Source organism: Chlorocebus sabaeus, chromosome 11 (genome assembly GCF_047675955.1).
Source record: "Chlorocebus sabaeus isolate Y175 chromosome 11, mChlSab1.0.hap1, whole genome shotgun sequence".
In the NCBI taxonomy this organism is placed as follows: Eukaryota; Metazoa; Chordata; class Mammalia; order Primates; family Cercopithecidae; genus Chlorocebus; species Chlorocebus sabaeus.
Window position 1 is genome coordinate 53,279,775 of NC_132914.1, and position 17,005 is coordinate 53,296,779.

Genomic DNA, 17,005 nt, shown 5'->3' on the forward strand with positions numbered 1-17,005 from the left:
AAATCCAGATTTCTCCCCAAGTATAGCAGCCTCCAGCCATCTCCTTCCCACCCCTCCCCCAGTGGCCTCTAGCTCCTGCCTTTTCCAGCCGGCTGACTCCCTTAGTCCTGTTAAGCCCCAGTTTCAAGCTCACAGTCTTCCCAGCTCTATGTCTTCCCTCTGTTTCAGTTTTTCCCATCACCTTTCCACCTTCTTAGGTTGTCCCTGACCTCTTCCTCTCCTAGTCCCCTTAATCCCTCTGATGAGCCTAGCCTGATGCTTCCTTCCACGGCTTCCTTGAGCATCTTCTCTGGGCTACCTCTGATGGCTAGAGCTCCTCTGGTCTCAAGTTCTCCACCTCTGTCCCCTGGGCTCTCCGTGCTCCCACCGAGGCTGACTCTCGTGGCTCCTTCTCTCAGGAGTTTCTGCCTTTCCTCTCCCCCACCCCCAATCCCCTGCACCTACCTCCTCAGGGGCTCCCTTGGTATCTCCCTGTCTGTGCCCCTCTCTCTCCTCCCCAATCCTGATTTCTCTCCCCACCTCTCTTTCCCAGGGCACTCCTCTGTCCTGTGTTCCTCTGCCCCTGTTCCCATCTCCATGACCCCCGATCTCTTGTGGTCTGGCTCTGTAGACCTCTGTCTCCCCCTGTCTAGTGGTACCCCTCTTCTCCCCATTTTTGTCTCCACTCTAACTCTCCCACTAGTTGTCCCAATCTTTCTCCTTCTTGGTTCTGTGTCTCCCACAGACACACTATTTCCCTCTCTAGCTAAGTCTCTCACCTCTGTGTCTTCCCCCTGACTCTTCTTTTCCTCCTTTGTCTCTCCCTCTCTCTCCTCCTCCTTTTCCTATCTCTGTCTCTTCCTCCTTTTTCTCTCTGATTCTCCTTGGTCTCTCTGGCTCTGACTTTCCCCTATATCCGCCCCCCCCGCCCCCTCATATCTCTGTCTCTTCATCTCTCTCTGGCCCTTGCTCCCTCACTCCCTCCCTCTCTCTATTCCTCGGATCTCTCCGGCTCCCTCTCTCGCCTCGGATGACAGCGCTGCCTCTTTTGTTGGCTCCGCAGCCAATCGCGGCCGCTGACGACACGGGGGCCGGGGCTATAAAGGGCCTGGCCCGGGCTCGGGCCCCCCCAGCCGCCCGCCCCGGCCGCCCGCCCGCCCCGCCCGCGCGCCCGCCGCCCCCGGCCCCCCGGGTCCCCCCTCGGCCGGGCAGCCCCCAATCCCGCGCCGCCCGGACCCCCTCCTCCTCCCTCCCTCCTCCCTCCGCCCCCTCCCCGCGGGACTCCGGCGTCCCCGCCCCCCAGTCCTCCCTCCCCTCCCCTCCAGCATGGTGCTCGCGGCCCCGCTGCTGCTGGGCTTCCTGCTCCTCGCCCTGGAGCTGCGGCCCCGGGGGGAGGCGGCCGAGGGCCCCGCGGCGGCGGCGGCGGCGGCGGCGGCGGCAGCGGCGGGGGTCGGGGGGGAGCGCTCTAGCCGGCCAGCCCCGTCCGTGGCGCCCGAGCCGGACGGCTGCCCCGTGTGCGTGTGGCGGCAGCACAGCCGCGAGCTGCGCCTAGAGAGCATCAAGTCGCAGATCTTGAGCAAACTGCGGCTCAAGGAGGCGCCCAACATCAGCCGCGAGGTGGTGAAGCAGCTGCTGCCCAAGGCGCCGCCGCTGCAGCAGATCCTGGACCTACACGACTTCCAGGGCGACGCGCTGCAGCCCGAGGACTTCCTGGAGGAGGACGAGTACCACGCCACCACCGAGACCGTCATTAGCATGGCCCAGGAGAGTAAGTGGGCTGCGGGGCGCGAGCAGTGGGGTGCTGGCTCTGGCCCCGCGATGGGCGCCTTCTGCTCCAAGCGGGGCGCTCCCTGCTGCCCCGGCCCGGAAGCTTTTTCTGCGAAAACTTGACGAATTAGGGAGCGGGGGCTACTTCATAGAAGTTTTTCGAGCGATGGAGATGGGCTGCAAAGTTGTATGCACGCCCAGTTTCCGGAGGTTGGGGCGGGGGGAAATGGGGCGGGTTTCGAGATACTGCCTTCCACCCCCAGTATGCGAAAAAGACCGTTGTTGGAGTCCGGGGAAGCTGGGGCTGGGCAGCGACTCTGTCCTGAAGAGCCGTGGCGGGGAGACTGGAGAACAGAATCGGGAGGCTGCAGGACCCCCGCAGCTCCAGCTGGACTGCAGTGCTCCCTGCCTCCCAGTGGCCCTGGCGCTAACTCCCCACTCCATGCTCCGTTCGCAACGTGCCCACTCGGCTGCAGAGAACTGTGTGCTCTCTCCCAAGAATAGGGTCCCAGAGCCCTGTACACCTCCTGGCAACCCAGCTGGCACCCTTTCCATCCTGAGCCTTGTCTCAGACCGGGTATCCGAAGGGGTGGAAAAGCTGTGCCTTCTTGATACTGACCGAGCTCAGAGAACTCAACTCCATTGCGCTGGGGGCTAAGGACACTCATTGGCTACTCAAACCTTAGTGTTCCATCCCTTATTTGCCCGCCCCTACCGCAGCTGGACTTGAGAGAGAGGAAGACCTAGGAAAAAAGAGAAAGAAATAGATGGGGGAGCGGGAACCCAGGCATCCGAGCCCCTGACCAAACGGAAGATGAACACATATAATAGACATGAGCAGCTTTGAAATTTTATGACCTGGAAAATCCAGGCGAATACTACACCCCCCCCCCTTTCCAGCTCTCCCTAGGGTCAGGTGACTCCTTCTCCTCCTCCCCCACTGAGGTCTCCCCCCCTCCCCAACTGCAGGGAACCAGGCCTCTCTTATTCCCTAGTGGTTTGGCAAGGTTCCCCCCTTCCCACAGCCCCCTGCAACACACACAGAGTTTGGTTTTATGGCTGTGAACAGAAGACGGGGGAGACTGGTTTATTGGCAGATGGGTCATAAAAAGCTGGGGGCTGAGGGGAGTCCCAGTGGCCCACCCCCATGGGAGAGGCACAGGAACCCAGGTGTGCATCTGGGAGGCTGAGTGCCTCACACTGCCCCTGGTATTTCTGCAGACCTCAATTCCACAATACTTGGTCGGGGCTGTTAAGCTCAAAGAACCAGGAAACTAACTGGCTGTGGGGGTGGGAGGCATGGGGATCTGGTCTCGGGTTCCTCAGTTTCCCTTCTATTCTTAAGGCTTCTGCTTATGGAAGCTAGTAGGATCAGTCTCAGATCGACTGAGGGTAGGGGGTGGGGTTTCTAGGAAACAGAGTTATAGAGGAATTCAGATCAAGAGTTTGCTGGAAGATGAAGGTTACAGAGGGAAAAGATACTCTAGTCTATGTGGTGTAGTGTGTGTGAAGATTTCCAGGATGGGTGATGGGGCTGTGGACTTCCCCTTGCCCCTAAATATCCTTAGCATCCCTTAACCAACAGGCCCGAGCCCACCAGAGTTAGCTCTGGCAATGGGAATACACGAAGTGAAGGGACCCTGCCTACATGAGTTGGGCTATGCAGGGAGGCCTGGGTGGGTGGTGAGGGGACACTAGCTGGTGGGATCCCATCCCAACTTCCACTCTGGTGCCACCCCAGGACTTGTGCAAGTAGGGAACTGGGTCTCCGGCCAGGTATTGTACGTCCCCTTTAAGAGCCTAGCTGAGCTCTTAAGAGAGGGAGGGGGAGTGGAGGGGAGGGGAGGGGAGGGGAGGGAGAGAGGGGAAAAGGAAAAAGAGACTTTTATAGTCTAATCCCCAGGGACCCGCTTTAATAAGAGACTTGTGCTCTGCTAATCGGGGGAGGTGTTTGTCAGCAGAGATGGCCTCCGTTCCCCTCCCCCTCCCTCCCCTCCCCCAGCCCTCAACCCTGGACCCCAGCCCCCACCTCTCCTAGGCTGCTCTGCCTGCCCTAGTTCCCTCTACCCTCTCAGGCTCTCCCACCGAGCCTTCATCCTGGGAACCCAGCCCCCTGCCCTTCTGGGAGCCAAGCCCAGCCCCTGAGTTTCTCTCCTCCCCACACCAAGAGGCCCCTGCCCTCTCAGCCCAACCTCCTGCCCTTAGGCCTTCCAGCCATGGTTGGGAGTGTGTGTGTTGGGGGGGTTAGGGTGGGGGGAAGGGGAGGTGGTGTGCAGGGAGGGGGTTGGGCATTTGCTGAAAATAGTGCAGTGACCTCTCTCTCCCACCAGCGCCGCCTACTAAACCTGACCTGCTGCCTGCCACCAGCCCGATCAATTCAACACAGATGTGGCCCCTTTTCCTCCCCATCAGAGCTCGGCATATGTGTGTTGGGGACTCTCTCGAGCCCCGTTTCCCTCTGTGGCTCTACCTGCTTCTCCTTTGTTCCTCCGTCTGTACCCTTTCTATCCTTTCTCTCCTTTACCCCACTAGGTTTAGCTTCCTCCCACCTTTAGCTTTCTAACCATCACCCACTCCTTTCTATCACTGCCCCCGCATCAGGATTCTCAAACTCCCAAACTTATTCTCCCTTTGCCATGATTATCCCCTGCATTTTTCCACTCTAGCCTCTATTTCTCTCCCTATATCTACTCATCTGCCTTCAACTCTTAACTCATCTCCCTCACCATCTCCAGTCTCTCCCCTGGCTCTTCTCTCTGCTCTTTTCTTTTTCCCTACGCCCTACCTCCTTGTAGCACTGACTGTCCCCTGTCCACTGGGGGACAAGTACATGGAACCAAAGACTTAGATGTAACCCTCATCTTCAAACCCTGGATCAGCTTAGGTAGAGGGAGGGTTATGTTTAGAGCTTAGTAGAGAATGTGAAAATAGTAGTAGCTTCTCAATAAATGTTGGTTTGTCCGTTTTCTATTTTCACATTCTCTAGTTAATGCTTAGCACTCATGTGAAGCAAGAATTATCTGTATCACACTGAGAAGTTTGGTAAAGTTATACAGTGGTTAGTAAGGAATCAGGCAGTGATTAAACCCACTTCAATTATAGTCAAAGAACAGAATTTAGATGCCAGGAAGAACTTTCAGGCACTTGCCTGTATAATTTAAGATTGGGAGTTTAGGGAGTTCATTGACTGTGTATTTACTGAGTGCTGTCTGCCACTATGGGAGGCACTAAAGCTACAATGGTGAGCAAAACAGACACAGTATGAATAACATAGTGTCTACTCTCATGGAGGTTAGTACCTAATGGCAAGAAAATAGGCAATTCCTATGCTGAAATTAGGTAGAGTATGCTATTTGGGATGTTGCTTGTCACTCCCCATCTCACTAGTAGCTTCCCTACCCCTACTTCTAATCTCTGAATTCTCACTCCCCAAACCCTACTCCATTGCACCATCACTGAAGCTCCAGCCAGTAAAATAGCTGGACTGCCAGGGCCCTGGGACCTCAGAGAATAATCAAGAAAAAAAAAAAAGCTATAGAGACTTTGGGTATCATACCCTGAATATATGAAGTTCATTAAGCATTTTCCTCCTCATCTCACTTAGAAGGTCCTTTCTCCCAGGATGGGAGTGGGGAAGAGCTGACAGGACATCCTAAGTCCGTCCTGATTTCGCAGAACTCAAGACATGGGGAGGATACTTAAAGGCCCAGACTTCCTGACTCTGCTTCTATGGCTCTGGAAGCTCATTCCTGATTCTTCCTATCTAGAGTGAGGATAGACATATACTGTCCAATGGAGACATATTGTAGGGCACTCCCAACTGACTTAGGAAAGGCAGTGAAGACGAGCTGGAATGGAAGCAGAGGCAGATATTTATTGAGAATCGTTCATTAGACCCAAGAAGGATCAATTTATGGTCCAGAGCAAGGGGAAATGGGTCAAAATGTAAAGTTGGGATGTTAAAACTTTGTCATGACCTACCGGCACTAGACTGAGAAGCCAAAGGAAGCTCAGGGGAGAAAAAAGGCATTGTAGTTGATCTGGTGTATTTAATATTATTTCTGGTGCTTTAGGCAAATAGGAGGCAACACCATGAAGGTAATTATTCCTTTCCTCAAGAGCTGGAGCAGTCATGGTGATGATGATGAAGCAGCAGCTGAAGAAACTTCTTAGGAGAGAATGGGGAGACAGATGTATAGGAAGTGCTTGGATAGTTCCATTTTGCTAGGTGTTATTCCTAATGGGAGTGAGGCAAGAAGCCTAGATCTGAATTCTGGTTTACATAATGGGATAAATTTAGCTCATGCTCCCTATCTGGACCCTGGGTTATCCCCTCTCTGAGGCCATCTGTGTTTTTTTTTTTTTTTGTGGGGGAGGGATGTGCCAGGCTCTACCTGCCCAGCAGATAAGTCAGAGCAGATAGGGGGCAAGGTGACGTAAGGGCAGCAGGTGTGATAGGAGGTATGGCTTCTATAAAGAGCTTCAAAGATTCAGAAAATGTTGGAGCCTTACATGCTGGGAAAAGTTGGAGGCTAGTAAGGATGGTGGTGGAGGAATAATTTTGCAGGTTATTTTGGTAGACGAGAATCTATATATTAGGGCAAGTGGATTAGGAAATGAATACGTATCAGTAAGGCCTTATAGGGTCATCATCCTATAGAGGAAGTGCTGTTTTAGGTACCAGAGACATGTTATAAGACAGGCATGGGAGAAGGGTAAAGAATTGGAAAAGTCAGGCTGAGAAGTCCAGATTGCCAATGCCACCCAGGACTACTGATGCCCTACACAAACACCCTTTGCTGATGCTGTGCCCTTCTCTCTTATCAGCGGACCCAGCAGTACAGACAGATGGCAGCCCTCTCTGCTGCCATTTTCACTTCAGCCCCAAGGTGATGTTCACAAAGGTACTGAAGGCCCAGCTGTGGGTGTACCTACGGCCTGTACCCCGCCCAGCCACAGTCTACCTGCAGATTTTGCGACTAAAACCCCTAACTGGGGAAGGGACCGCAGGGGGAGGGGGCGGAGGCCGGCGTCACATCCGTATCCGCTCACTGAAGATTGAGCTGCACTCACGCTCAGGCCATTGGCAAAGCATCGACTTCAAGCAAGTGCTACACAGCTGGTTCCGCCAGCCACAGAGCAACTGGGGCATCGAGATCAACGCCTTTGATCCCAGTGGCACAGACCTGGCTGTCACCTCCCTGGGGCCAGGAGCTGAGGGGCTGGTGAGCAGGGGGCCTGAGGTGGTGGATATGTGTAACCTGGCCCTGAGGAGATGGGGTTACATTGGAAAAGGTAGACAAGGAATGTGAAGGAGACTGGGGTCTAGCATTACTTCTCTAGGGTCAGGAGCTCATTCTAGAGGAGCTAAGGAGTGGGGTGGCAACTGTTACTTCTCAAGGATCCAAATCAGACAACAGCTGAAAACTGGATTTGAAGGTAAAGGTGTCAGTTAATGGAAGAGCTGAGAACACAAAAACTGGCTGTTGAGGCACTGGGCCAAGGGGCTGACGGGGGTCAGTTTACCAGAAGAGTAAGAATTAGAGATGGTGAGTTGAAGGAGAGCTAGCTAGCTGGCAAGAAAAGTGGGCAGAAGATAAATTCTGGGGGTGGGAGCAATGGAAAAGCTGAGAAGTCAGCGGTCTCTATTCTGATGCCCCTGGCAGGTGGGAAAGGAACAGGGAAGAGGAACTGTTCAGGGCCGTATCACATTTCTTTCCCCTCTCCCTGACCCTCAGCATCCATTCATGGAGCTTCGAGTCCTAGAGAACACAAAACGTTCCCGGCGGAACCTGGGTCTGGACTGCGACGAGCACTCAAGCGAGTCCCGCTGCTGCCGATATCCCCTCACAGTGGACTTTGAGGCTTTCGGCTGGGACTGGATCATCGCACCTAAGCGCTACAAGGCCAACTACTGCTCCGGCCAGTGCGAGTACATGTTCATGCAAAAATATCCGCATACCCATTTGGTGCAGCAGGCCAATCCAAGAGGCTCTGCTGGGCCCTGTTGTACCCCCACCAAGATGTCCCCAATCAACATGCTCTACTTCAATGACAAGCAGCAGATTATCTACGGCAAGATCCCTGGCATGGTGGTGGATCGCTGTGGCTGCTCTTAAGGTGGGGGATAGAGGATGCCTCCCCCACAGACCCTACCCCAAGACCCCCAGCCCTGCCCCCATTCCCCCAAGCCCTAGAGCTCCCTCCACTCTTCCCATGAACATCACACCCTGTTCCCCGACCAAGCAGTGTGCAATACAACAGAGGGAGGCAGGTGGGAATTGAGGGGTGAGGGGTTTGGGGGAAAGGGGAAGGAGGGGCATAGTCAGGGTGGGGAAGTGTTTGAAGTTTGCAGATGCGAAGGTTTGACAAAAAGACAGAGAGATGTAGAGACAGAGGGATAGAGACAGAGGAACAAAAAGAGCAGCAGTGAGAAGGCAAAGAGAGAGAGGCAGAAGAGACAGATTAGGCAGAGACAAAACACTGAGAAAGAGACTGAAATGGAGTAATAAATGAAAGCCCCACACCAAGCCTCCTTTCTTCCACTGGCAAGGTGAGGGGCTTGGTATAGTTTGGGGAGATCCCCTGACTACTCAGTAGGAGAAGAAATCAAAAATCCGTTCTTTTTCCCTTCTCTCCCTCCACAGTGGCTAGGGGAAGGGAAGTGAGGGCAGGGACAAAAGGATTTGGGAATTTTTATTTATTTATTTATTGTGACTTTTCATTTTTTTTGGTATTTGGCTTTACTGGAATAGGAGGGCCCCTGCCCCCTGTGCCCCATTTATCCCTTATTCCCCAAACCCTGCTCTCCCCAACACCTACCCACTTAAGCACTTGTATAAAGCCTCCAGGGTTGGGAATGGGAGTAAAGGGCAAGAGGGTCGACACATGAAGTTTAGTTTCTAACCCATTATCACCCTAACTCAACCTTTTCTGAGCCAAATGGGTTGAATTTAAGCCAGTTGTCATGGAAATAGTAAGAGGTTAGGGTTTAAGAGCTGGGGATAGAGGGGTGGGAGAAAGAACCCTCAACATCCAGGATCTATATGATGAGAGCTACTTTAAACCCTCAGGTCAACCCTCATGATACTGAGTTACTTAGCCAGAGGGTGCAGCCTGCTTAAGCCCAAATTCCCTCAGCCAAGAGAGAGACCAAAGAGCCTCTGGAATGGCCCTGCTCCCAGCCTCTATCTTCAGGTCAATAAGAAAGAGTATAGAGACCCTAGAGTCCCCTGGGTCTGGAAAGCGTTAGGAGAGGTCAAGAAAGGAGCAGTAAGGAGGCTGAAGGTTACAGGGCATTTGAATCCAAATCACTGCTCTGGGCTAGGGAATAAAGCCAGCAGACCAAGGTGGGAGGGATTCTGGAAGGGGGATATTTTAGTCCCCTAACCCCAAAGCTCAGGGTGGAAGAGGGGAGAACAAGGAAGCAGAGTGTATAATTATTTTCCTTTTATTTTTGGAATCTAACAGTACCTGGCAGCAGGGAGGGAAAAGTACAGTGGGGAAAAGCATCTGACAAGGCCAGTTAGAACAGAGGATGGGAAGGATGGAGACTCCTGGGTTTGGAAGGCTAGGAAGCAGGCAGAGACTGGTTGCCATTTCAAGTTACTAGCTAGGCCCATTAATTCCTCCCACAACCCTGACCCATTCTCCTCTGGACTCGCTGTGCCTCAGTTTCTTCCCCTCAATGGAATGAGAAATGACAGCACCCGCCACAGCCAAGAGATGAATTCTGAGCACTTACCACGGGCACTTTATGGACATAAAATACCTCTCGCTGTGGGACAGATAACCAGGGCACCAGAGTAGTGGTGAAGAGATGTGAGGCTTAAGAGGAGTCACAGGCTTCAGAGTACAAGTTCCCCTCTGCCTCCCAGCTGGACAGTGCCTAGAAGCCAAGTTGAGAATCTCCTGATCCACACCCTATCCTTACTTCACCACCACGCCTCTTGGCTCCAGGCAAGAGCTTAGAGGATGTCAGGAGAGGTGGGGTAAGAACCTTCAGCAAAACTGTCACTCTAAGTAGAGCCAGCAGTTACGGGTCTGATAAAAACAGTACTGAACTAAAGTAAAGCCCAAGCTGGTGAGCAAACCTGGATGGCTCATTCTTCCCAAGAGCATGACTCTCCCTCTTGGCCAGTTGGTGGAAGGGGCAAAGGTATGTGACCACCCTTGAGAAGGTGATGTTGGTGAGCTTTAACATCTTATTCCTATTCTTATAGTGAGAAAGTGAAACAAGGTGTTTCAGTAGAGGAATGGGCAGGGGCTGTTAGGCTCTTCAGCTTGCCTTCACCCATATAGCAGCTATGCTAACCCGAAGCCTCTCTGGCCCTGTTCTTCATCCTTCCTTCTGCCCCAATCCTGGAGAACAAGACACACCCGGCCATCAACACCACTCACATTTCCTTGGTGGAAGGAAAGGAACAGAGAAGTGAAGAACAGATGATATCTCCCTCCAAGGTCAAATGCCTCTTGATCTTCGAAGAGTAGGGATTGGGCAGTAAGCATCAGGTATATCTTCCTTCTACAGATTATCTAGAGAGCTGGGCCATTAAATATGGGGGACACTTAGAATACTGCCCCTTTAATACCACCAAATAAAGACCTTTGTTTGTGTGTGTGGTGGCGAGGGCAGGGGTCTTTCTCTTATGAACATAAATCTGTGAGCTGAACTCTCATTCCCCTGTTCCTCCCTACCCCCAAAGAGGCATGGAGTAAAGGGGCTTGGGGGACAGCTCAGCAACCCAGTGGGAGTTAGCACCCCCTCCCACCTATGATATGTGTGGACCTGGCCAGTGCCCCTCTGAACATATCATTATTAGTGTAATTATCATTTATTTTGTGTATTTGTTACATTGTGTGCATGACAGCCTTTGTTAAGGGTGTCTGAGGAGTATGGAGCTGACAGGGGCACTGGAATGCCGGGAAAGAACTTCTTCAACTGAGATCAAGGCTTCCTGGAGGGAACCACTGCAAAAAGGCCATCAGGCAGTTTTCAAGTTATGTGACAGAGGGCAAAGATGGCCATAGGGTGCTCTGAGTTTTGGGATGGTCACATGACACAATCCAGCACTTGAACCTGAAAAAAAAAATAAAAGCAGTCAAAGAGTTTAGAATTCAGTGCTGAGCTCTTCTCCCTAATCAAGTGCCACATTTACACCTTGGAGAACCAGAGGTGAAGAGGATCTGAGACAGGAAACCTCGTATTCAATGACTAAGAAGATGGGGTCCTGGAGCAAGACAGAAAACACTAAGGGCATGGTGGTATGAGGTTTGGGACATGCAGGCCAAGGAAGGATGGGAAGAGGACAGGAAACTGGGGGCAGCTAGAACAACCCCTCTGAAAAGCTTGAGCCAAAACAGTCCCAAAGACTACAAAACCCCTCTCCCAGCCTCCACAGAATGGAAGATCTAAAGATTCTCTTGAGATGATCCAGCTAGTGTCCTATTCTCCTGCAGTCCCTGTTCCTAGGTTTCCTCAACGAAGTTTGACAAAAATCTGTAAACCAACATAGCCATCCAACTTGCCTTGTTACACAAGAGTGGCTAAAATAGCATCTCAAATATTCTTTCAGTTCACTGTAAAATTTTTTCCCATGTAACTAGAGCACAATTCCCCGGGCATATGAATTGGGAATGGCAAAAGAATACTGCCTGACTCACATTTTTAAAAAATAAGGAAAGCAGGACCCAGTGGTGTGCTCCTGTAGTTCCAGCTATTCAGGAGGTTAGGCAGGAGGACCACTTGAGGCCAGAGGGTCAGGGCTGCAGTGTGGTATGACTGGACCTGTAAATAGCCACTGTACTCCAAGCTGAGCAACATAGTAAGACACTGTCTCTAAAAAAAAAGTAAAATAAAAATAAGGAAAGCTCTTGTGACATCAACCTGATCCAGAATTGGGGACAGGGCTACTGAGGGTTCAGTGTACTGCCATGCTTTCCCTGTCTTATCAGTTCTATCAGCACATTGACCCTACCAGAGACCAACTACAAGACTGAGGCTGGAACTGGTTGAGTAGCAGAAGTGTTATGTATTCTATCTTCCCAAGGGAACTATATCCACATCTACCCCTAACTTTGTCCTGAGCTGAAAATGGGTTTTCTCTCCCCGTGGCTCACTTGTTTCCTATACTGAGAGAACACCCAAAAGAGACCACTCAAGATGACTTTTTACAAGTCTTTTCTTCTTTATCTTAAAACATCCTCCAACTAAGGGCATGAGAAGCTATCCTATACTCTGACTTTGCCCATATTTTAAATGGCAGGGGCCCCAAGCTAAGAATCAGCAGGCAGTGGCATTTACAGCTTCTGGTCTATAGTGGAGCAGAAGCAGGAAAGTCAATGCTCCAAAGCAACAATGTCCAGCTTTCCTGCCAGTGAGCTGGGGTTGAGGGAGTGAATGGGACTCTTTCTGCCTTTTTTCTCCAAATACAACTGCTAACTGGGTGTATGCACACACAAACATGTTCAAACTAGGGCACTCACACCTAGCTAGAACCTACTCGGAAAGAAATATGTATTTCCATAGTACCCTGACACCCAGTAAGATTAAGAGCTAATATTTATTAAATGATTACTATGTAAATTATGGTAATCAAATTGTAGTGTGAATACATGATATGAGAATATCACTTCATTCACACAGCAACCTTCACAATGGGGTTCCTTTTGGTACAGTCTGAAAAGAGAATGATTATCTGCCCAAGGTCTCAGAGCTAGTGTGGCAGAACAAGAAATTAAACCTAAGTAGTTGCTAAACAATATTACATTCTAATCTATCCTATTAAAAGTGATCCAGGAGGTAGAAACCTAAATACAGGAACAACATAAGGGAAAGAGATAACAAGAAAGTTGGGGATACCTTGGGCTCAAAGAATCTGGAAAGATGTGAAATCTGTAATTGTCAATCCCTTTGGAGGGAAAAAACAAGAAAAGCCTAGATATGGCAAGAGAAGGGGAGGTTAAATTTTGGGGGGATTCCAATAATCATATAAGAGAACAGCAAAAAAGTTATCCTCCCTTAAGCTCCTCCCTCACTCCTCATGTCAGACACAGCAAGAAAACTCAGCTCAACACCAAGAAGTCCTGACCTTATTCACACCTTCCTTCCTATAGCCCTCATCCTCACAGAAGCTTCTAGCCTCTATCTTCAGCAGTTCTTAAGAGATGGGGTGAGGGGCTGGGCAGTTTAGAGTGAGAGTGGAAAAAAAGAGAATAATCCTAGAGAACCATAAAAAAGTACAGATTTACAGCTGAGGAAACTAGTTCTCCCCACAGCTTTTATAGACTCCCTCATTAAGAGCTTCCAGGTATGCAGAGAATGTCACAGCTTCAGGAATTGGAATCAGTTAACCACATCTGGATGCTGGATCAGCTACAGTAGGGAAACTGGGGGATAGGAAGGAAGGGTACTAAGATCTCAGGTAAACAATTACAAGCCTCAATGTCTGTTCCATCTCCAAATGGAATTACTGTTTTAAAACTGAATTGGGAAAAAGGCATCCTGAACTATTCATGTTCAAAGAGTATGTGGGGAATGATTATAACGAGATAGGAAGGGGAGGATTTGATCTGGCTCGGAGGTTAGAGACTTCTGACCAACACAGGAACAGCTGCTGAAATGGGAAGAAAAAGGTTAGTAAGAAAAAAAATATCCTCACCTATTGGAAAACACTGTTCAAAGATCTGGGGGAAGATGAGTGAGGAGAATAATTAGGTTTCAAGAAGAGAATCCTGGCAAGTAAGGCTGAATATCTTTCTGGAAGGTTATAGAGGATAAAGAGACAAAGTGAAGAAAACTTCCAAAAGATCCACTGTTCCACTTCATAGTCAGCATCTGCTCTATTCCCTCATGCATTTTTCTCTTTTTAAAACCACATTGAGGTAGAAACCATTAGTGAATCTATGATCTCTCAAATTACAAATAAGATCTATTCTGTTTTCAGATGCAGACAGAGTAGAGACAGGAAAAGCTAGCCCCAAGATCAGAGCCTGAGGTAAAGAAAAGGGAGGCAGACAGAAAAGAGGGAAAAGGGGAAGGTCATTCCAATTGTAAGGTTTATTTGGATGAGGAGGTGTCAGAAATTTAACCAGCATTCCCTTTTGTTCACTTCTCCAAAGTCTCAGAATGGGGCAAACTTCACAACAAATGGGCAGCAGTTTTTGGATCTGCTCTCTGAGGCACAATTTTCCTAAAGTATCTAAGCTTTAGGTCCCTGCCTTCCTCACCGACCAGAGACTATAGAGAAATAAAGAGATTCTTGACATTAGAAAGGTGATCAAACCATTACCATTTCATTAAGCACAAAACCAGGCAGGTTTTAGTAGAAATAAGGATAAAGGATTATACCACAGCAACATGGGATCTGATCATAGTACCAAAGTTTTCAGGTAAGGTGCCAGGCTCCTAAATCTTATTACCAAAAATAACTCAAACAAAAACCAAGCTTACATAAAGATTAAGAGGAGAAACTCTGCACTAACATATACAAAAAGATTAAGTAGGAGGTTTCAGACCTACATGAACTTGAAGCCTCCAGTTCCACTGCTTATGTTCCCAATGACTTAGCTAACAATGTGTAACAGCTCTGACATCCTCTGTCATGCTTTGATTCCGCATACAAAATTTCTTCTATCTCTGAGGGATATCTAGCCCATCTCCCTTCCTGAACTGACTGACCAACACAGTATCATGCCAGGCCAGCCTTGAAATGAGGGCCCTTTTCCTCTAATGTGGGACCCTGGACTCCATTTTATCCAAGAAAAAGTCAGCATTATTAGCTCGGAACAGAAGGCTGCTAATCACTGCCCTTGTATTTATGTCCTTTGCAACACCTAAAACCTCCCATGTTCTGTTTTATTTCAGCGGGTCACTACAAGCTGCTGGAGCAAAGACTTGGTGGGTGGGTAACTTAACCTCTTCACAGAGGATAAAAAATGCTTGTGAGTATGAGAGAAGGGAATAAATAGGCTTAAAGGGTAAACTCAATCTTTTTCCTCGTCTTCTCTTCTAAGGGATAAAGATGTTATGGCCAATTCTCTCTCTATAATATTTGCCCTTGAAGCTCCTCTTAGCTGGTCTAATCTGGCTCCAATAAATCAAAGGAGCACCTAATAAAACACATTGTTCTCTTTTCTATTTTTTTTTTTTTTTTTTTATTAACGAGCAACATAATCAAAAACAAAAACACAACAACCTTAAAGCTGAAACAGCAATAAGTCAAACTGCTGCCGCAGTTCACGGATGTACCTGGGGTACATGCTCCCTCATTGCGAGGCAGGACGTAGGCACATGACTGTGCATTTAGGCATATATGTGACCAAGAAGAATGAGAGAAATGGAAAACACTGGAGAACAGATAGTATCAAGAACTTTTCATCAGGCAATCCCAAAGCGCTCTGCTCTTTTCCTCTTCTTTGCCTGTAAAGAAGCAGCAAGAAGAAAAAAATTAGACTGAAGACAATAGTTGCCTGGGTTCCTGGCCGCTTCAACCCAAACTCACATGAACTGTCACAAGGCCCGAGAAGGAAGGATCGCCCAGACTTGAGCTTGGCAGCTAGAGATTTCATTCCTGAATTTCTCCAATCTTTCCAGTTAACCAGGAGGAGCTGAGAAAGTTTAGTGGCTAAGGAGGGTGAGGAGTAAAGATTATTGGGGTCGAGGAAGAGAGAGAACAGTGGTAGAAAATGGGAAGATTCCTGAAGGAGGACCACTCAGCCTGAGATCAGCTAGCCTGGAAACAACAGGCTCTTAACAGGCTGGGGAAAGCCTTCCAGTCAATGGGGAGATGGAAGATTTCAGAGGATAAAGCATTAAGAAATGCTATTCACAGAGGTGAAGGAGATGCCCTTCTGAGCAGTCAGGCCCAGACAGTAGCTATTCCTTAGGACTCCAACTCACAAAAAAGGCATATAAATCTTTGATGCCAACAGAAGGAACAGGGAGTGAGTGGTATGTGGGTGAGTCCCTATCACAGATCTCTTAAAGGAGGCAGCAACACTGGAGAGGACACAAAATGGTGAGGGAAGACTTCTAGTTCTGGAAGTGACTCACAGAACAGCACCAAGTCCTTCATGGGCACTCCCAACCACTGCCCCTCACAGAATACAAACTCCTCTGGCTTTTTTCTAGTGAACAGTGCTAACTGATCTGATTCTAAAATTTTCAGGGTTTAATTTACAAGACTAACTCTGATACTTATTCATAAAGAAGCTTTTCATAGGCCGGGCGCAGTGGCTCACGCCTGTAATCCCAGAACTTTGAGAGGCCGAGACAGGCAGATCATGAGGTCAGGAGTTTGAGGCCAGCCTGACCAACATGGCGAAACCCCGTCTCTACGAAAAACACAAAAATTAGCCAGGTGTGGTGGTACGCGCCTGTAATGCCAGATACTCAGGAGGCTGAGGCAGAAGAATCACTTGAACCCGGGAGGCGGAGGTTGCAGTAAGCTGAGATTGTGCCACCACACTCCAGCCTAGACGACAGAGCAAGACTCTGTCTCAAAAAAAAAAAAAACTTTTCATAAAGCATCATCCTGTTGGTACAGTCCTCAAGATAGTAAGTTTTTGTAAGATATGGCCATTTCTTCCACCATGATTGTAAGCTTCCTGAGGCCTCCCCAGAAGCCAAGCAGATGCCAGCACCATGCTTCCCGGTCTCATGTATTTCTCCTTTATAGCAATGCAAGAACAGCCATATATATATATATATATATATATATATATTTTTTTTTTTTTTTTTTTTTTTTTGAGACGTTCTTTCTCTGTTGCCTAGGCTGAAATGCAGTGGTGCAATCTGGGCTCACTGCAACCTCTACCTCATCCTCTGGAGTAGCTGGGACTACAGGCACATGCCACCACACCCAGCTAATTTTTAAAAAACTTTTAGTAGAGATGAGGTCTCACTATGTTGCTCAGGCTGGTTTCCAACTCCTGACCTCAAGTGATCCTCCCACACTGCTCTCCTAAAGTGCTGGGATTCTTTCATTTTGAGAAACTATCTGTAAACAAAGTGACAAGAACAGGAAATCTCATTTGAGTCCATTGTCCTTTTCCAGAAGGGAGTTAGGCACAACCAGTACTTATTAAATATTTAAAAACTATCCCTTTTTACACAGAATCGTTTCATTCTTTAAATATCACTTTGAGGTAGATATATTATCTCCACTTCCTGGATAATGAAACTGAGGCTCAGGAAGTACTATAACTTATTAATACTAAGTGGCAAAGCCTTTTTCTTTTTCTTTTTTTTTTTGAGACC

General features: G+C 49.0%; 2 protein-coding genes across 7 annotated transcripts in view; one reads left to right on the forward strand and one right to left on the reverse strand.

Moving 5' to 3' along the window:
- Positions 1 to 1,276: 1,276 nt before the first annotated feature.
- Positions 1,277 to 10,573, forward strand: GDF11 (growth differentiation factor 11). Its single transcript, XM_008003573.3, has 3 exons — positions 1,277 to 1,747; positions 6,574 to 6,971; positions 7,485 to 10,573. The coding sequence occupies exons 1-3, from the start codon at positions 1,306 to 1,308 to the stop codon at positions 7,863 to 7,865; spliced, it is 1,221 nt and encodes a 406-aa protein (XP_008001764.1). The 5' UTR covers positions 1,277 to 1,305; the 3' UTR covers positions 7,866 to 10,573.
- The window catches only part of SARNP (SAP domain containing ribonucleoprotein), a 65,770-nt gene continuing 59,329 nt past the window's right edge, over positions 10,565 to 17,005 (reverse strand). For 2 of the 6 annotated variants that reach the window (XR_499202.3, XR_012094514.1), the window contains 2 exons: positions 14,996 to 15,166; positions 10,565 to 10,825 (listed from right to left, as the gene is read on the reverse strand). Coding sequence is in view for 4 of the 6 variants with exons in the window: in XM_008003569.3 (XP_008001760.1) it covers positions 15,125 to 15,166 (42 nt within the window). In the remaining 2 variants the exon portion in view is untranslated. Of the gene's footprint in view, positions 10,826 to 13,701; positions 15,167 to 17,005 lie in introns of those variants that run through there. The other 4 variants (XM_008003571.3, XM_073020848.1, XM_008003569.3 and 1 more) reach the window with 2 other exon arrangements.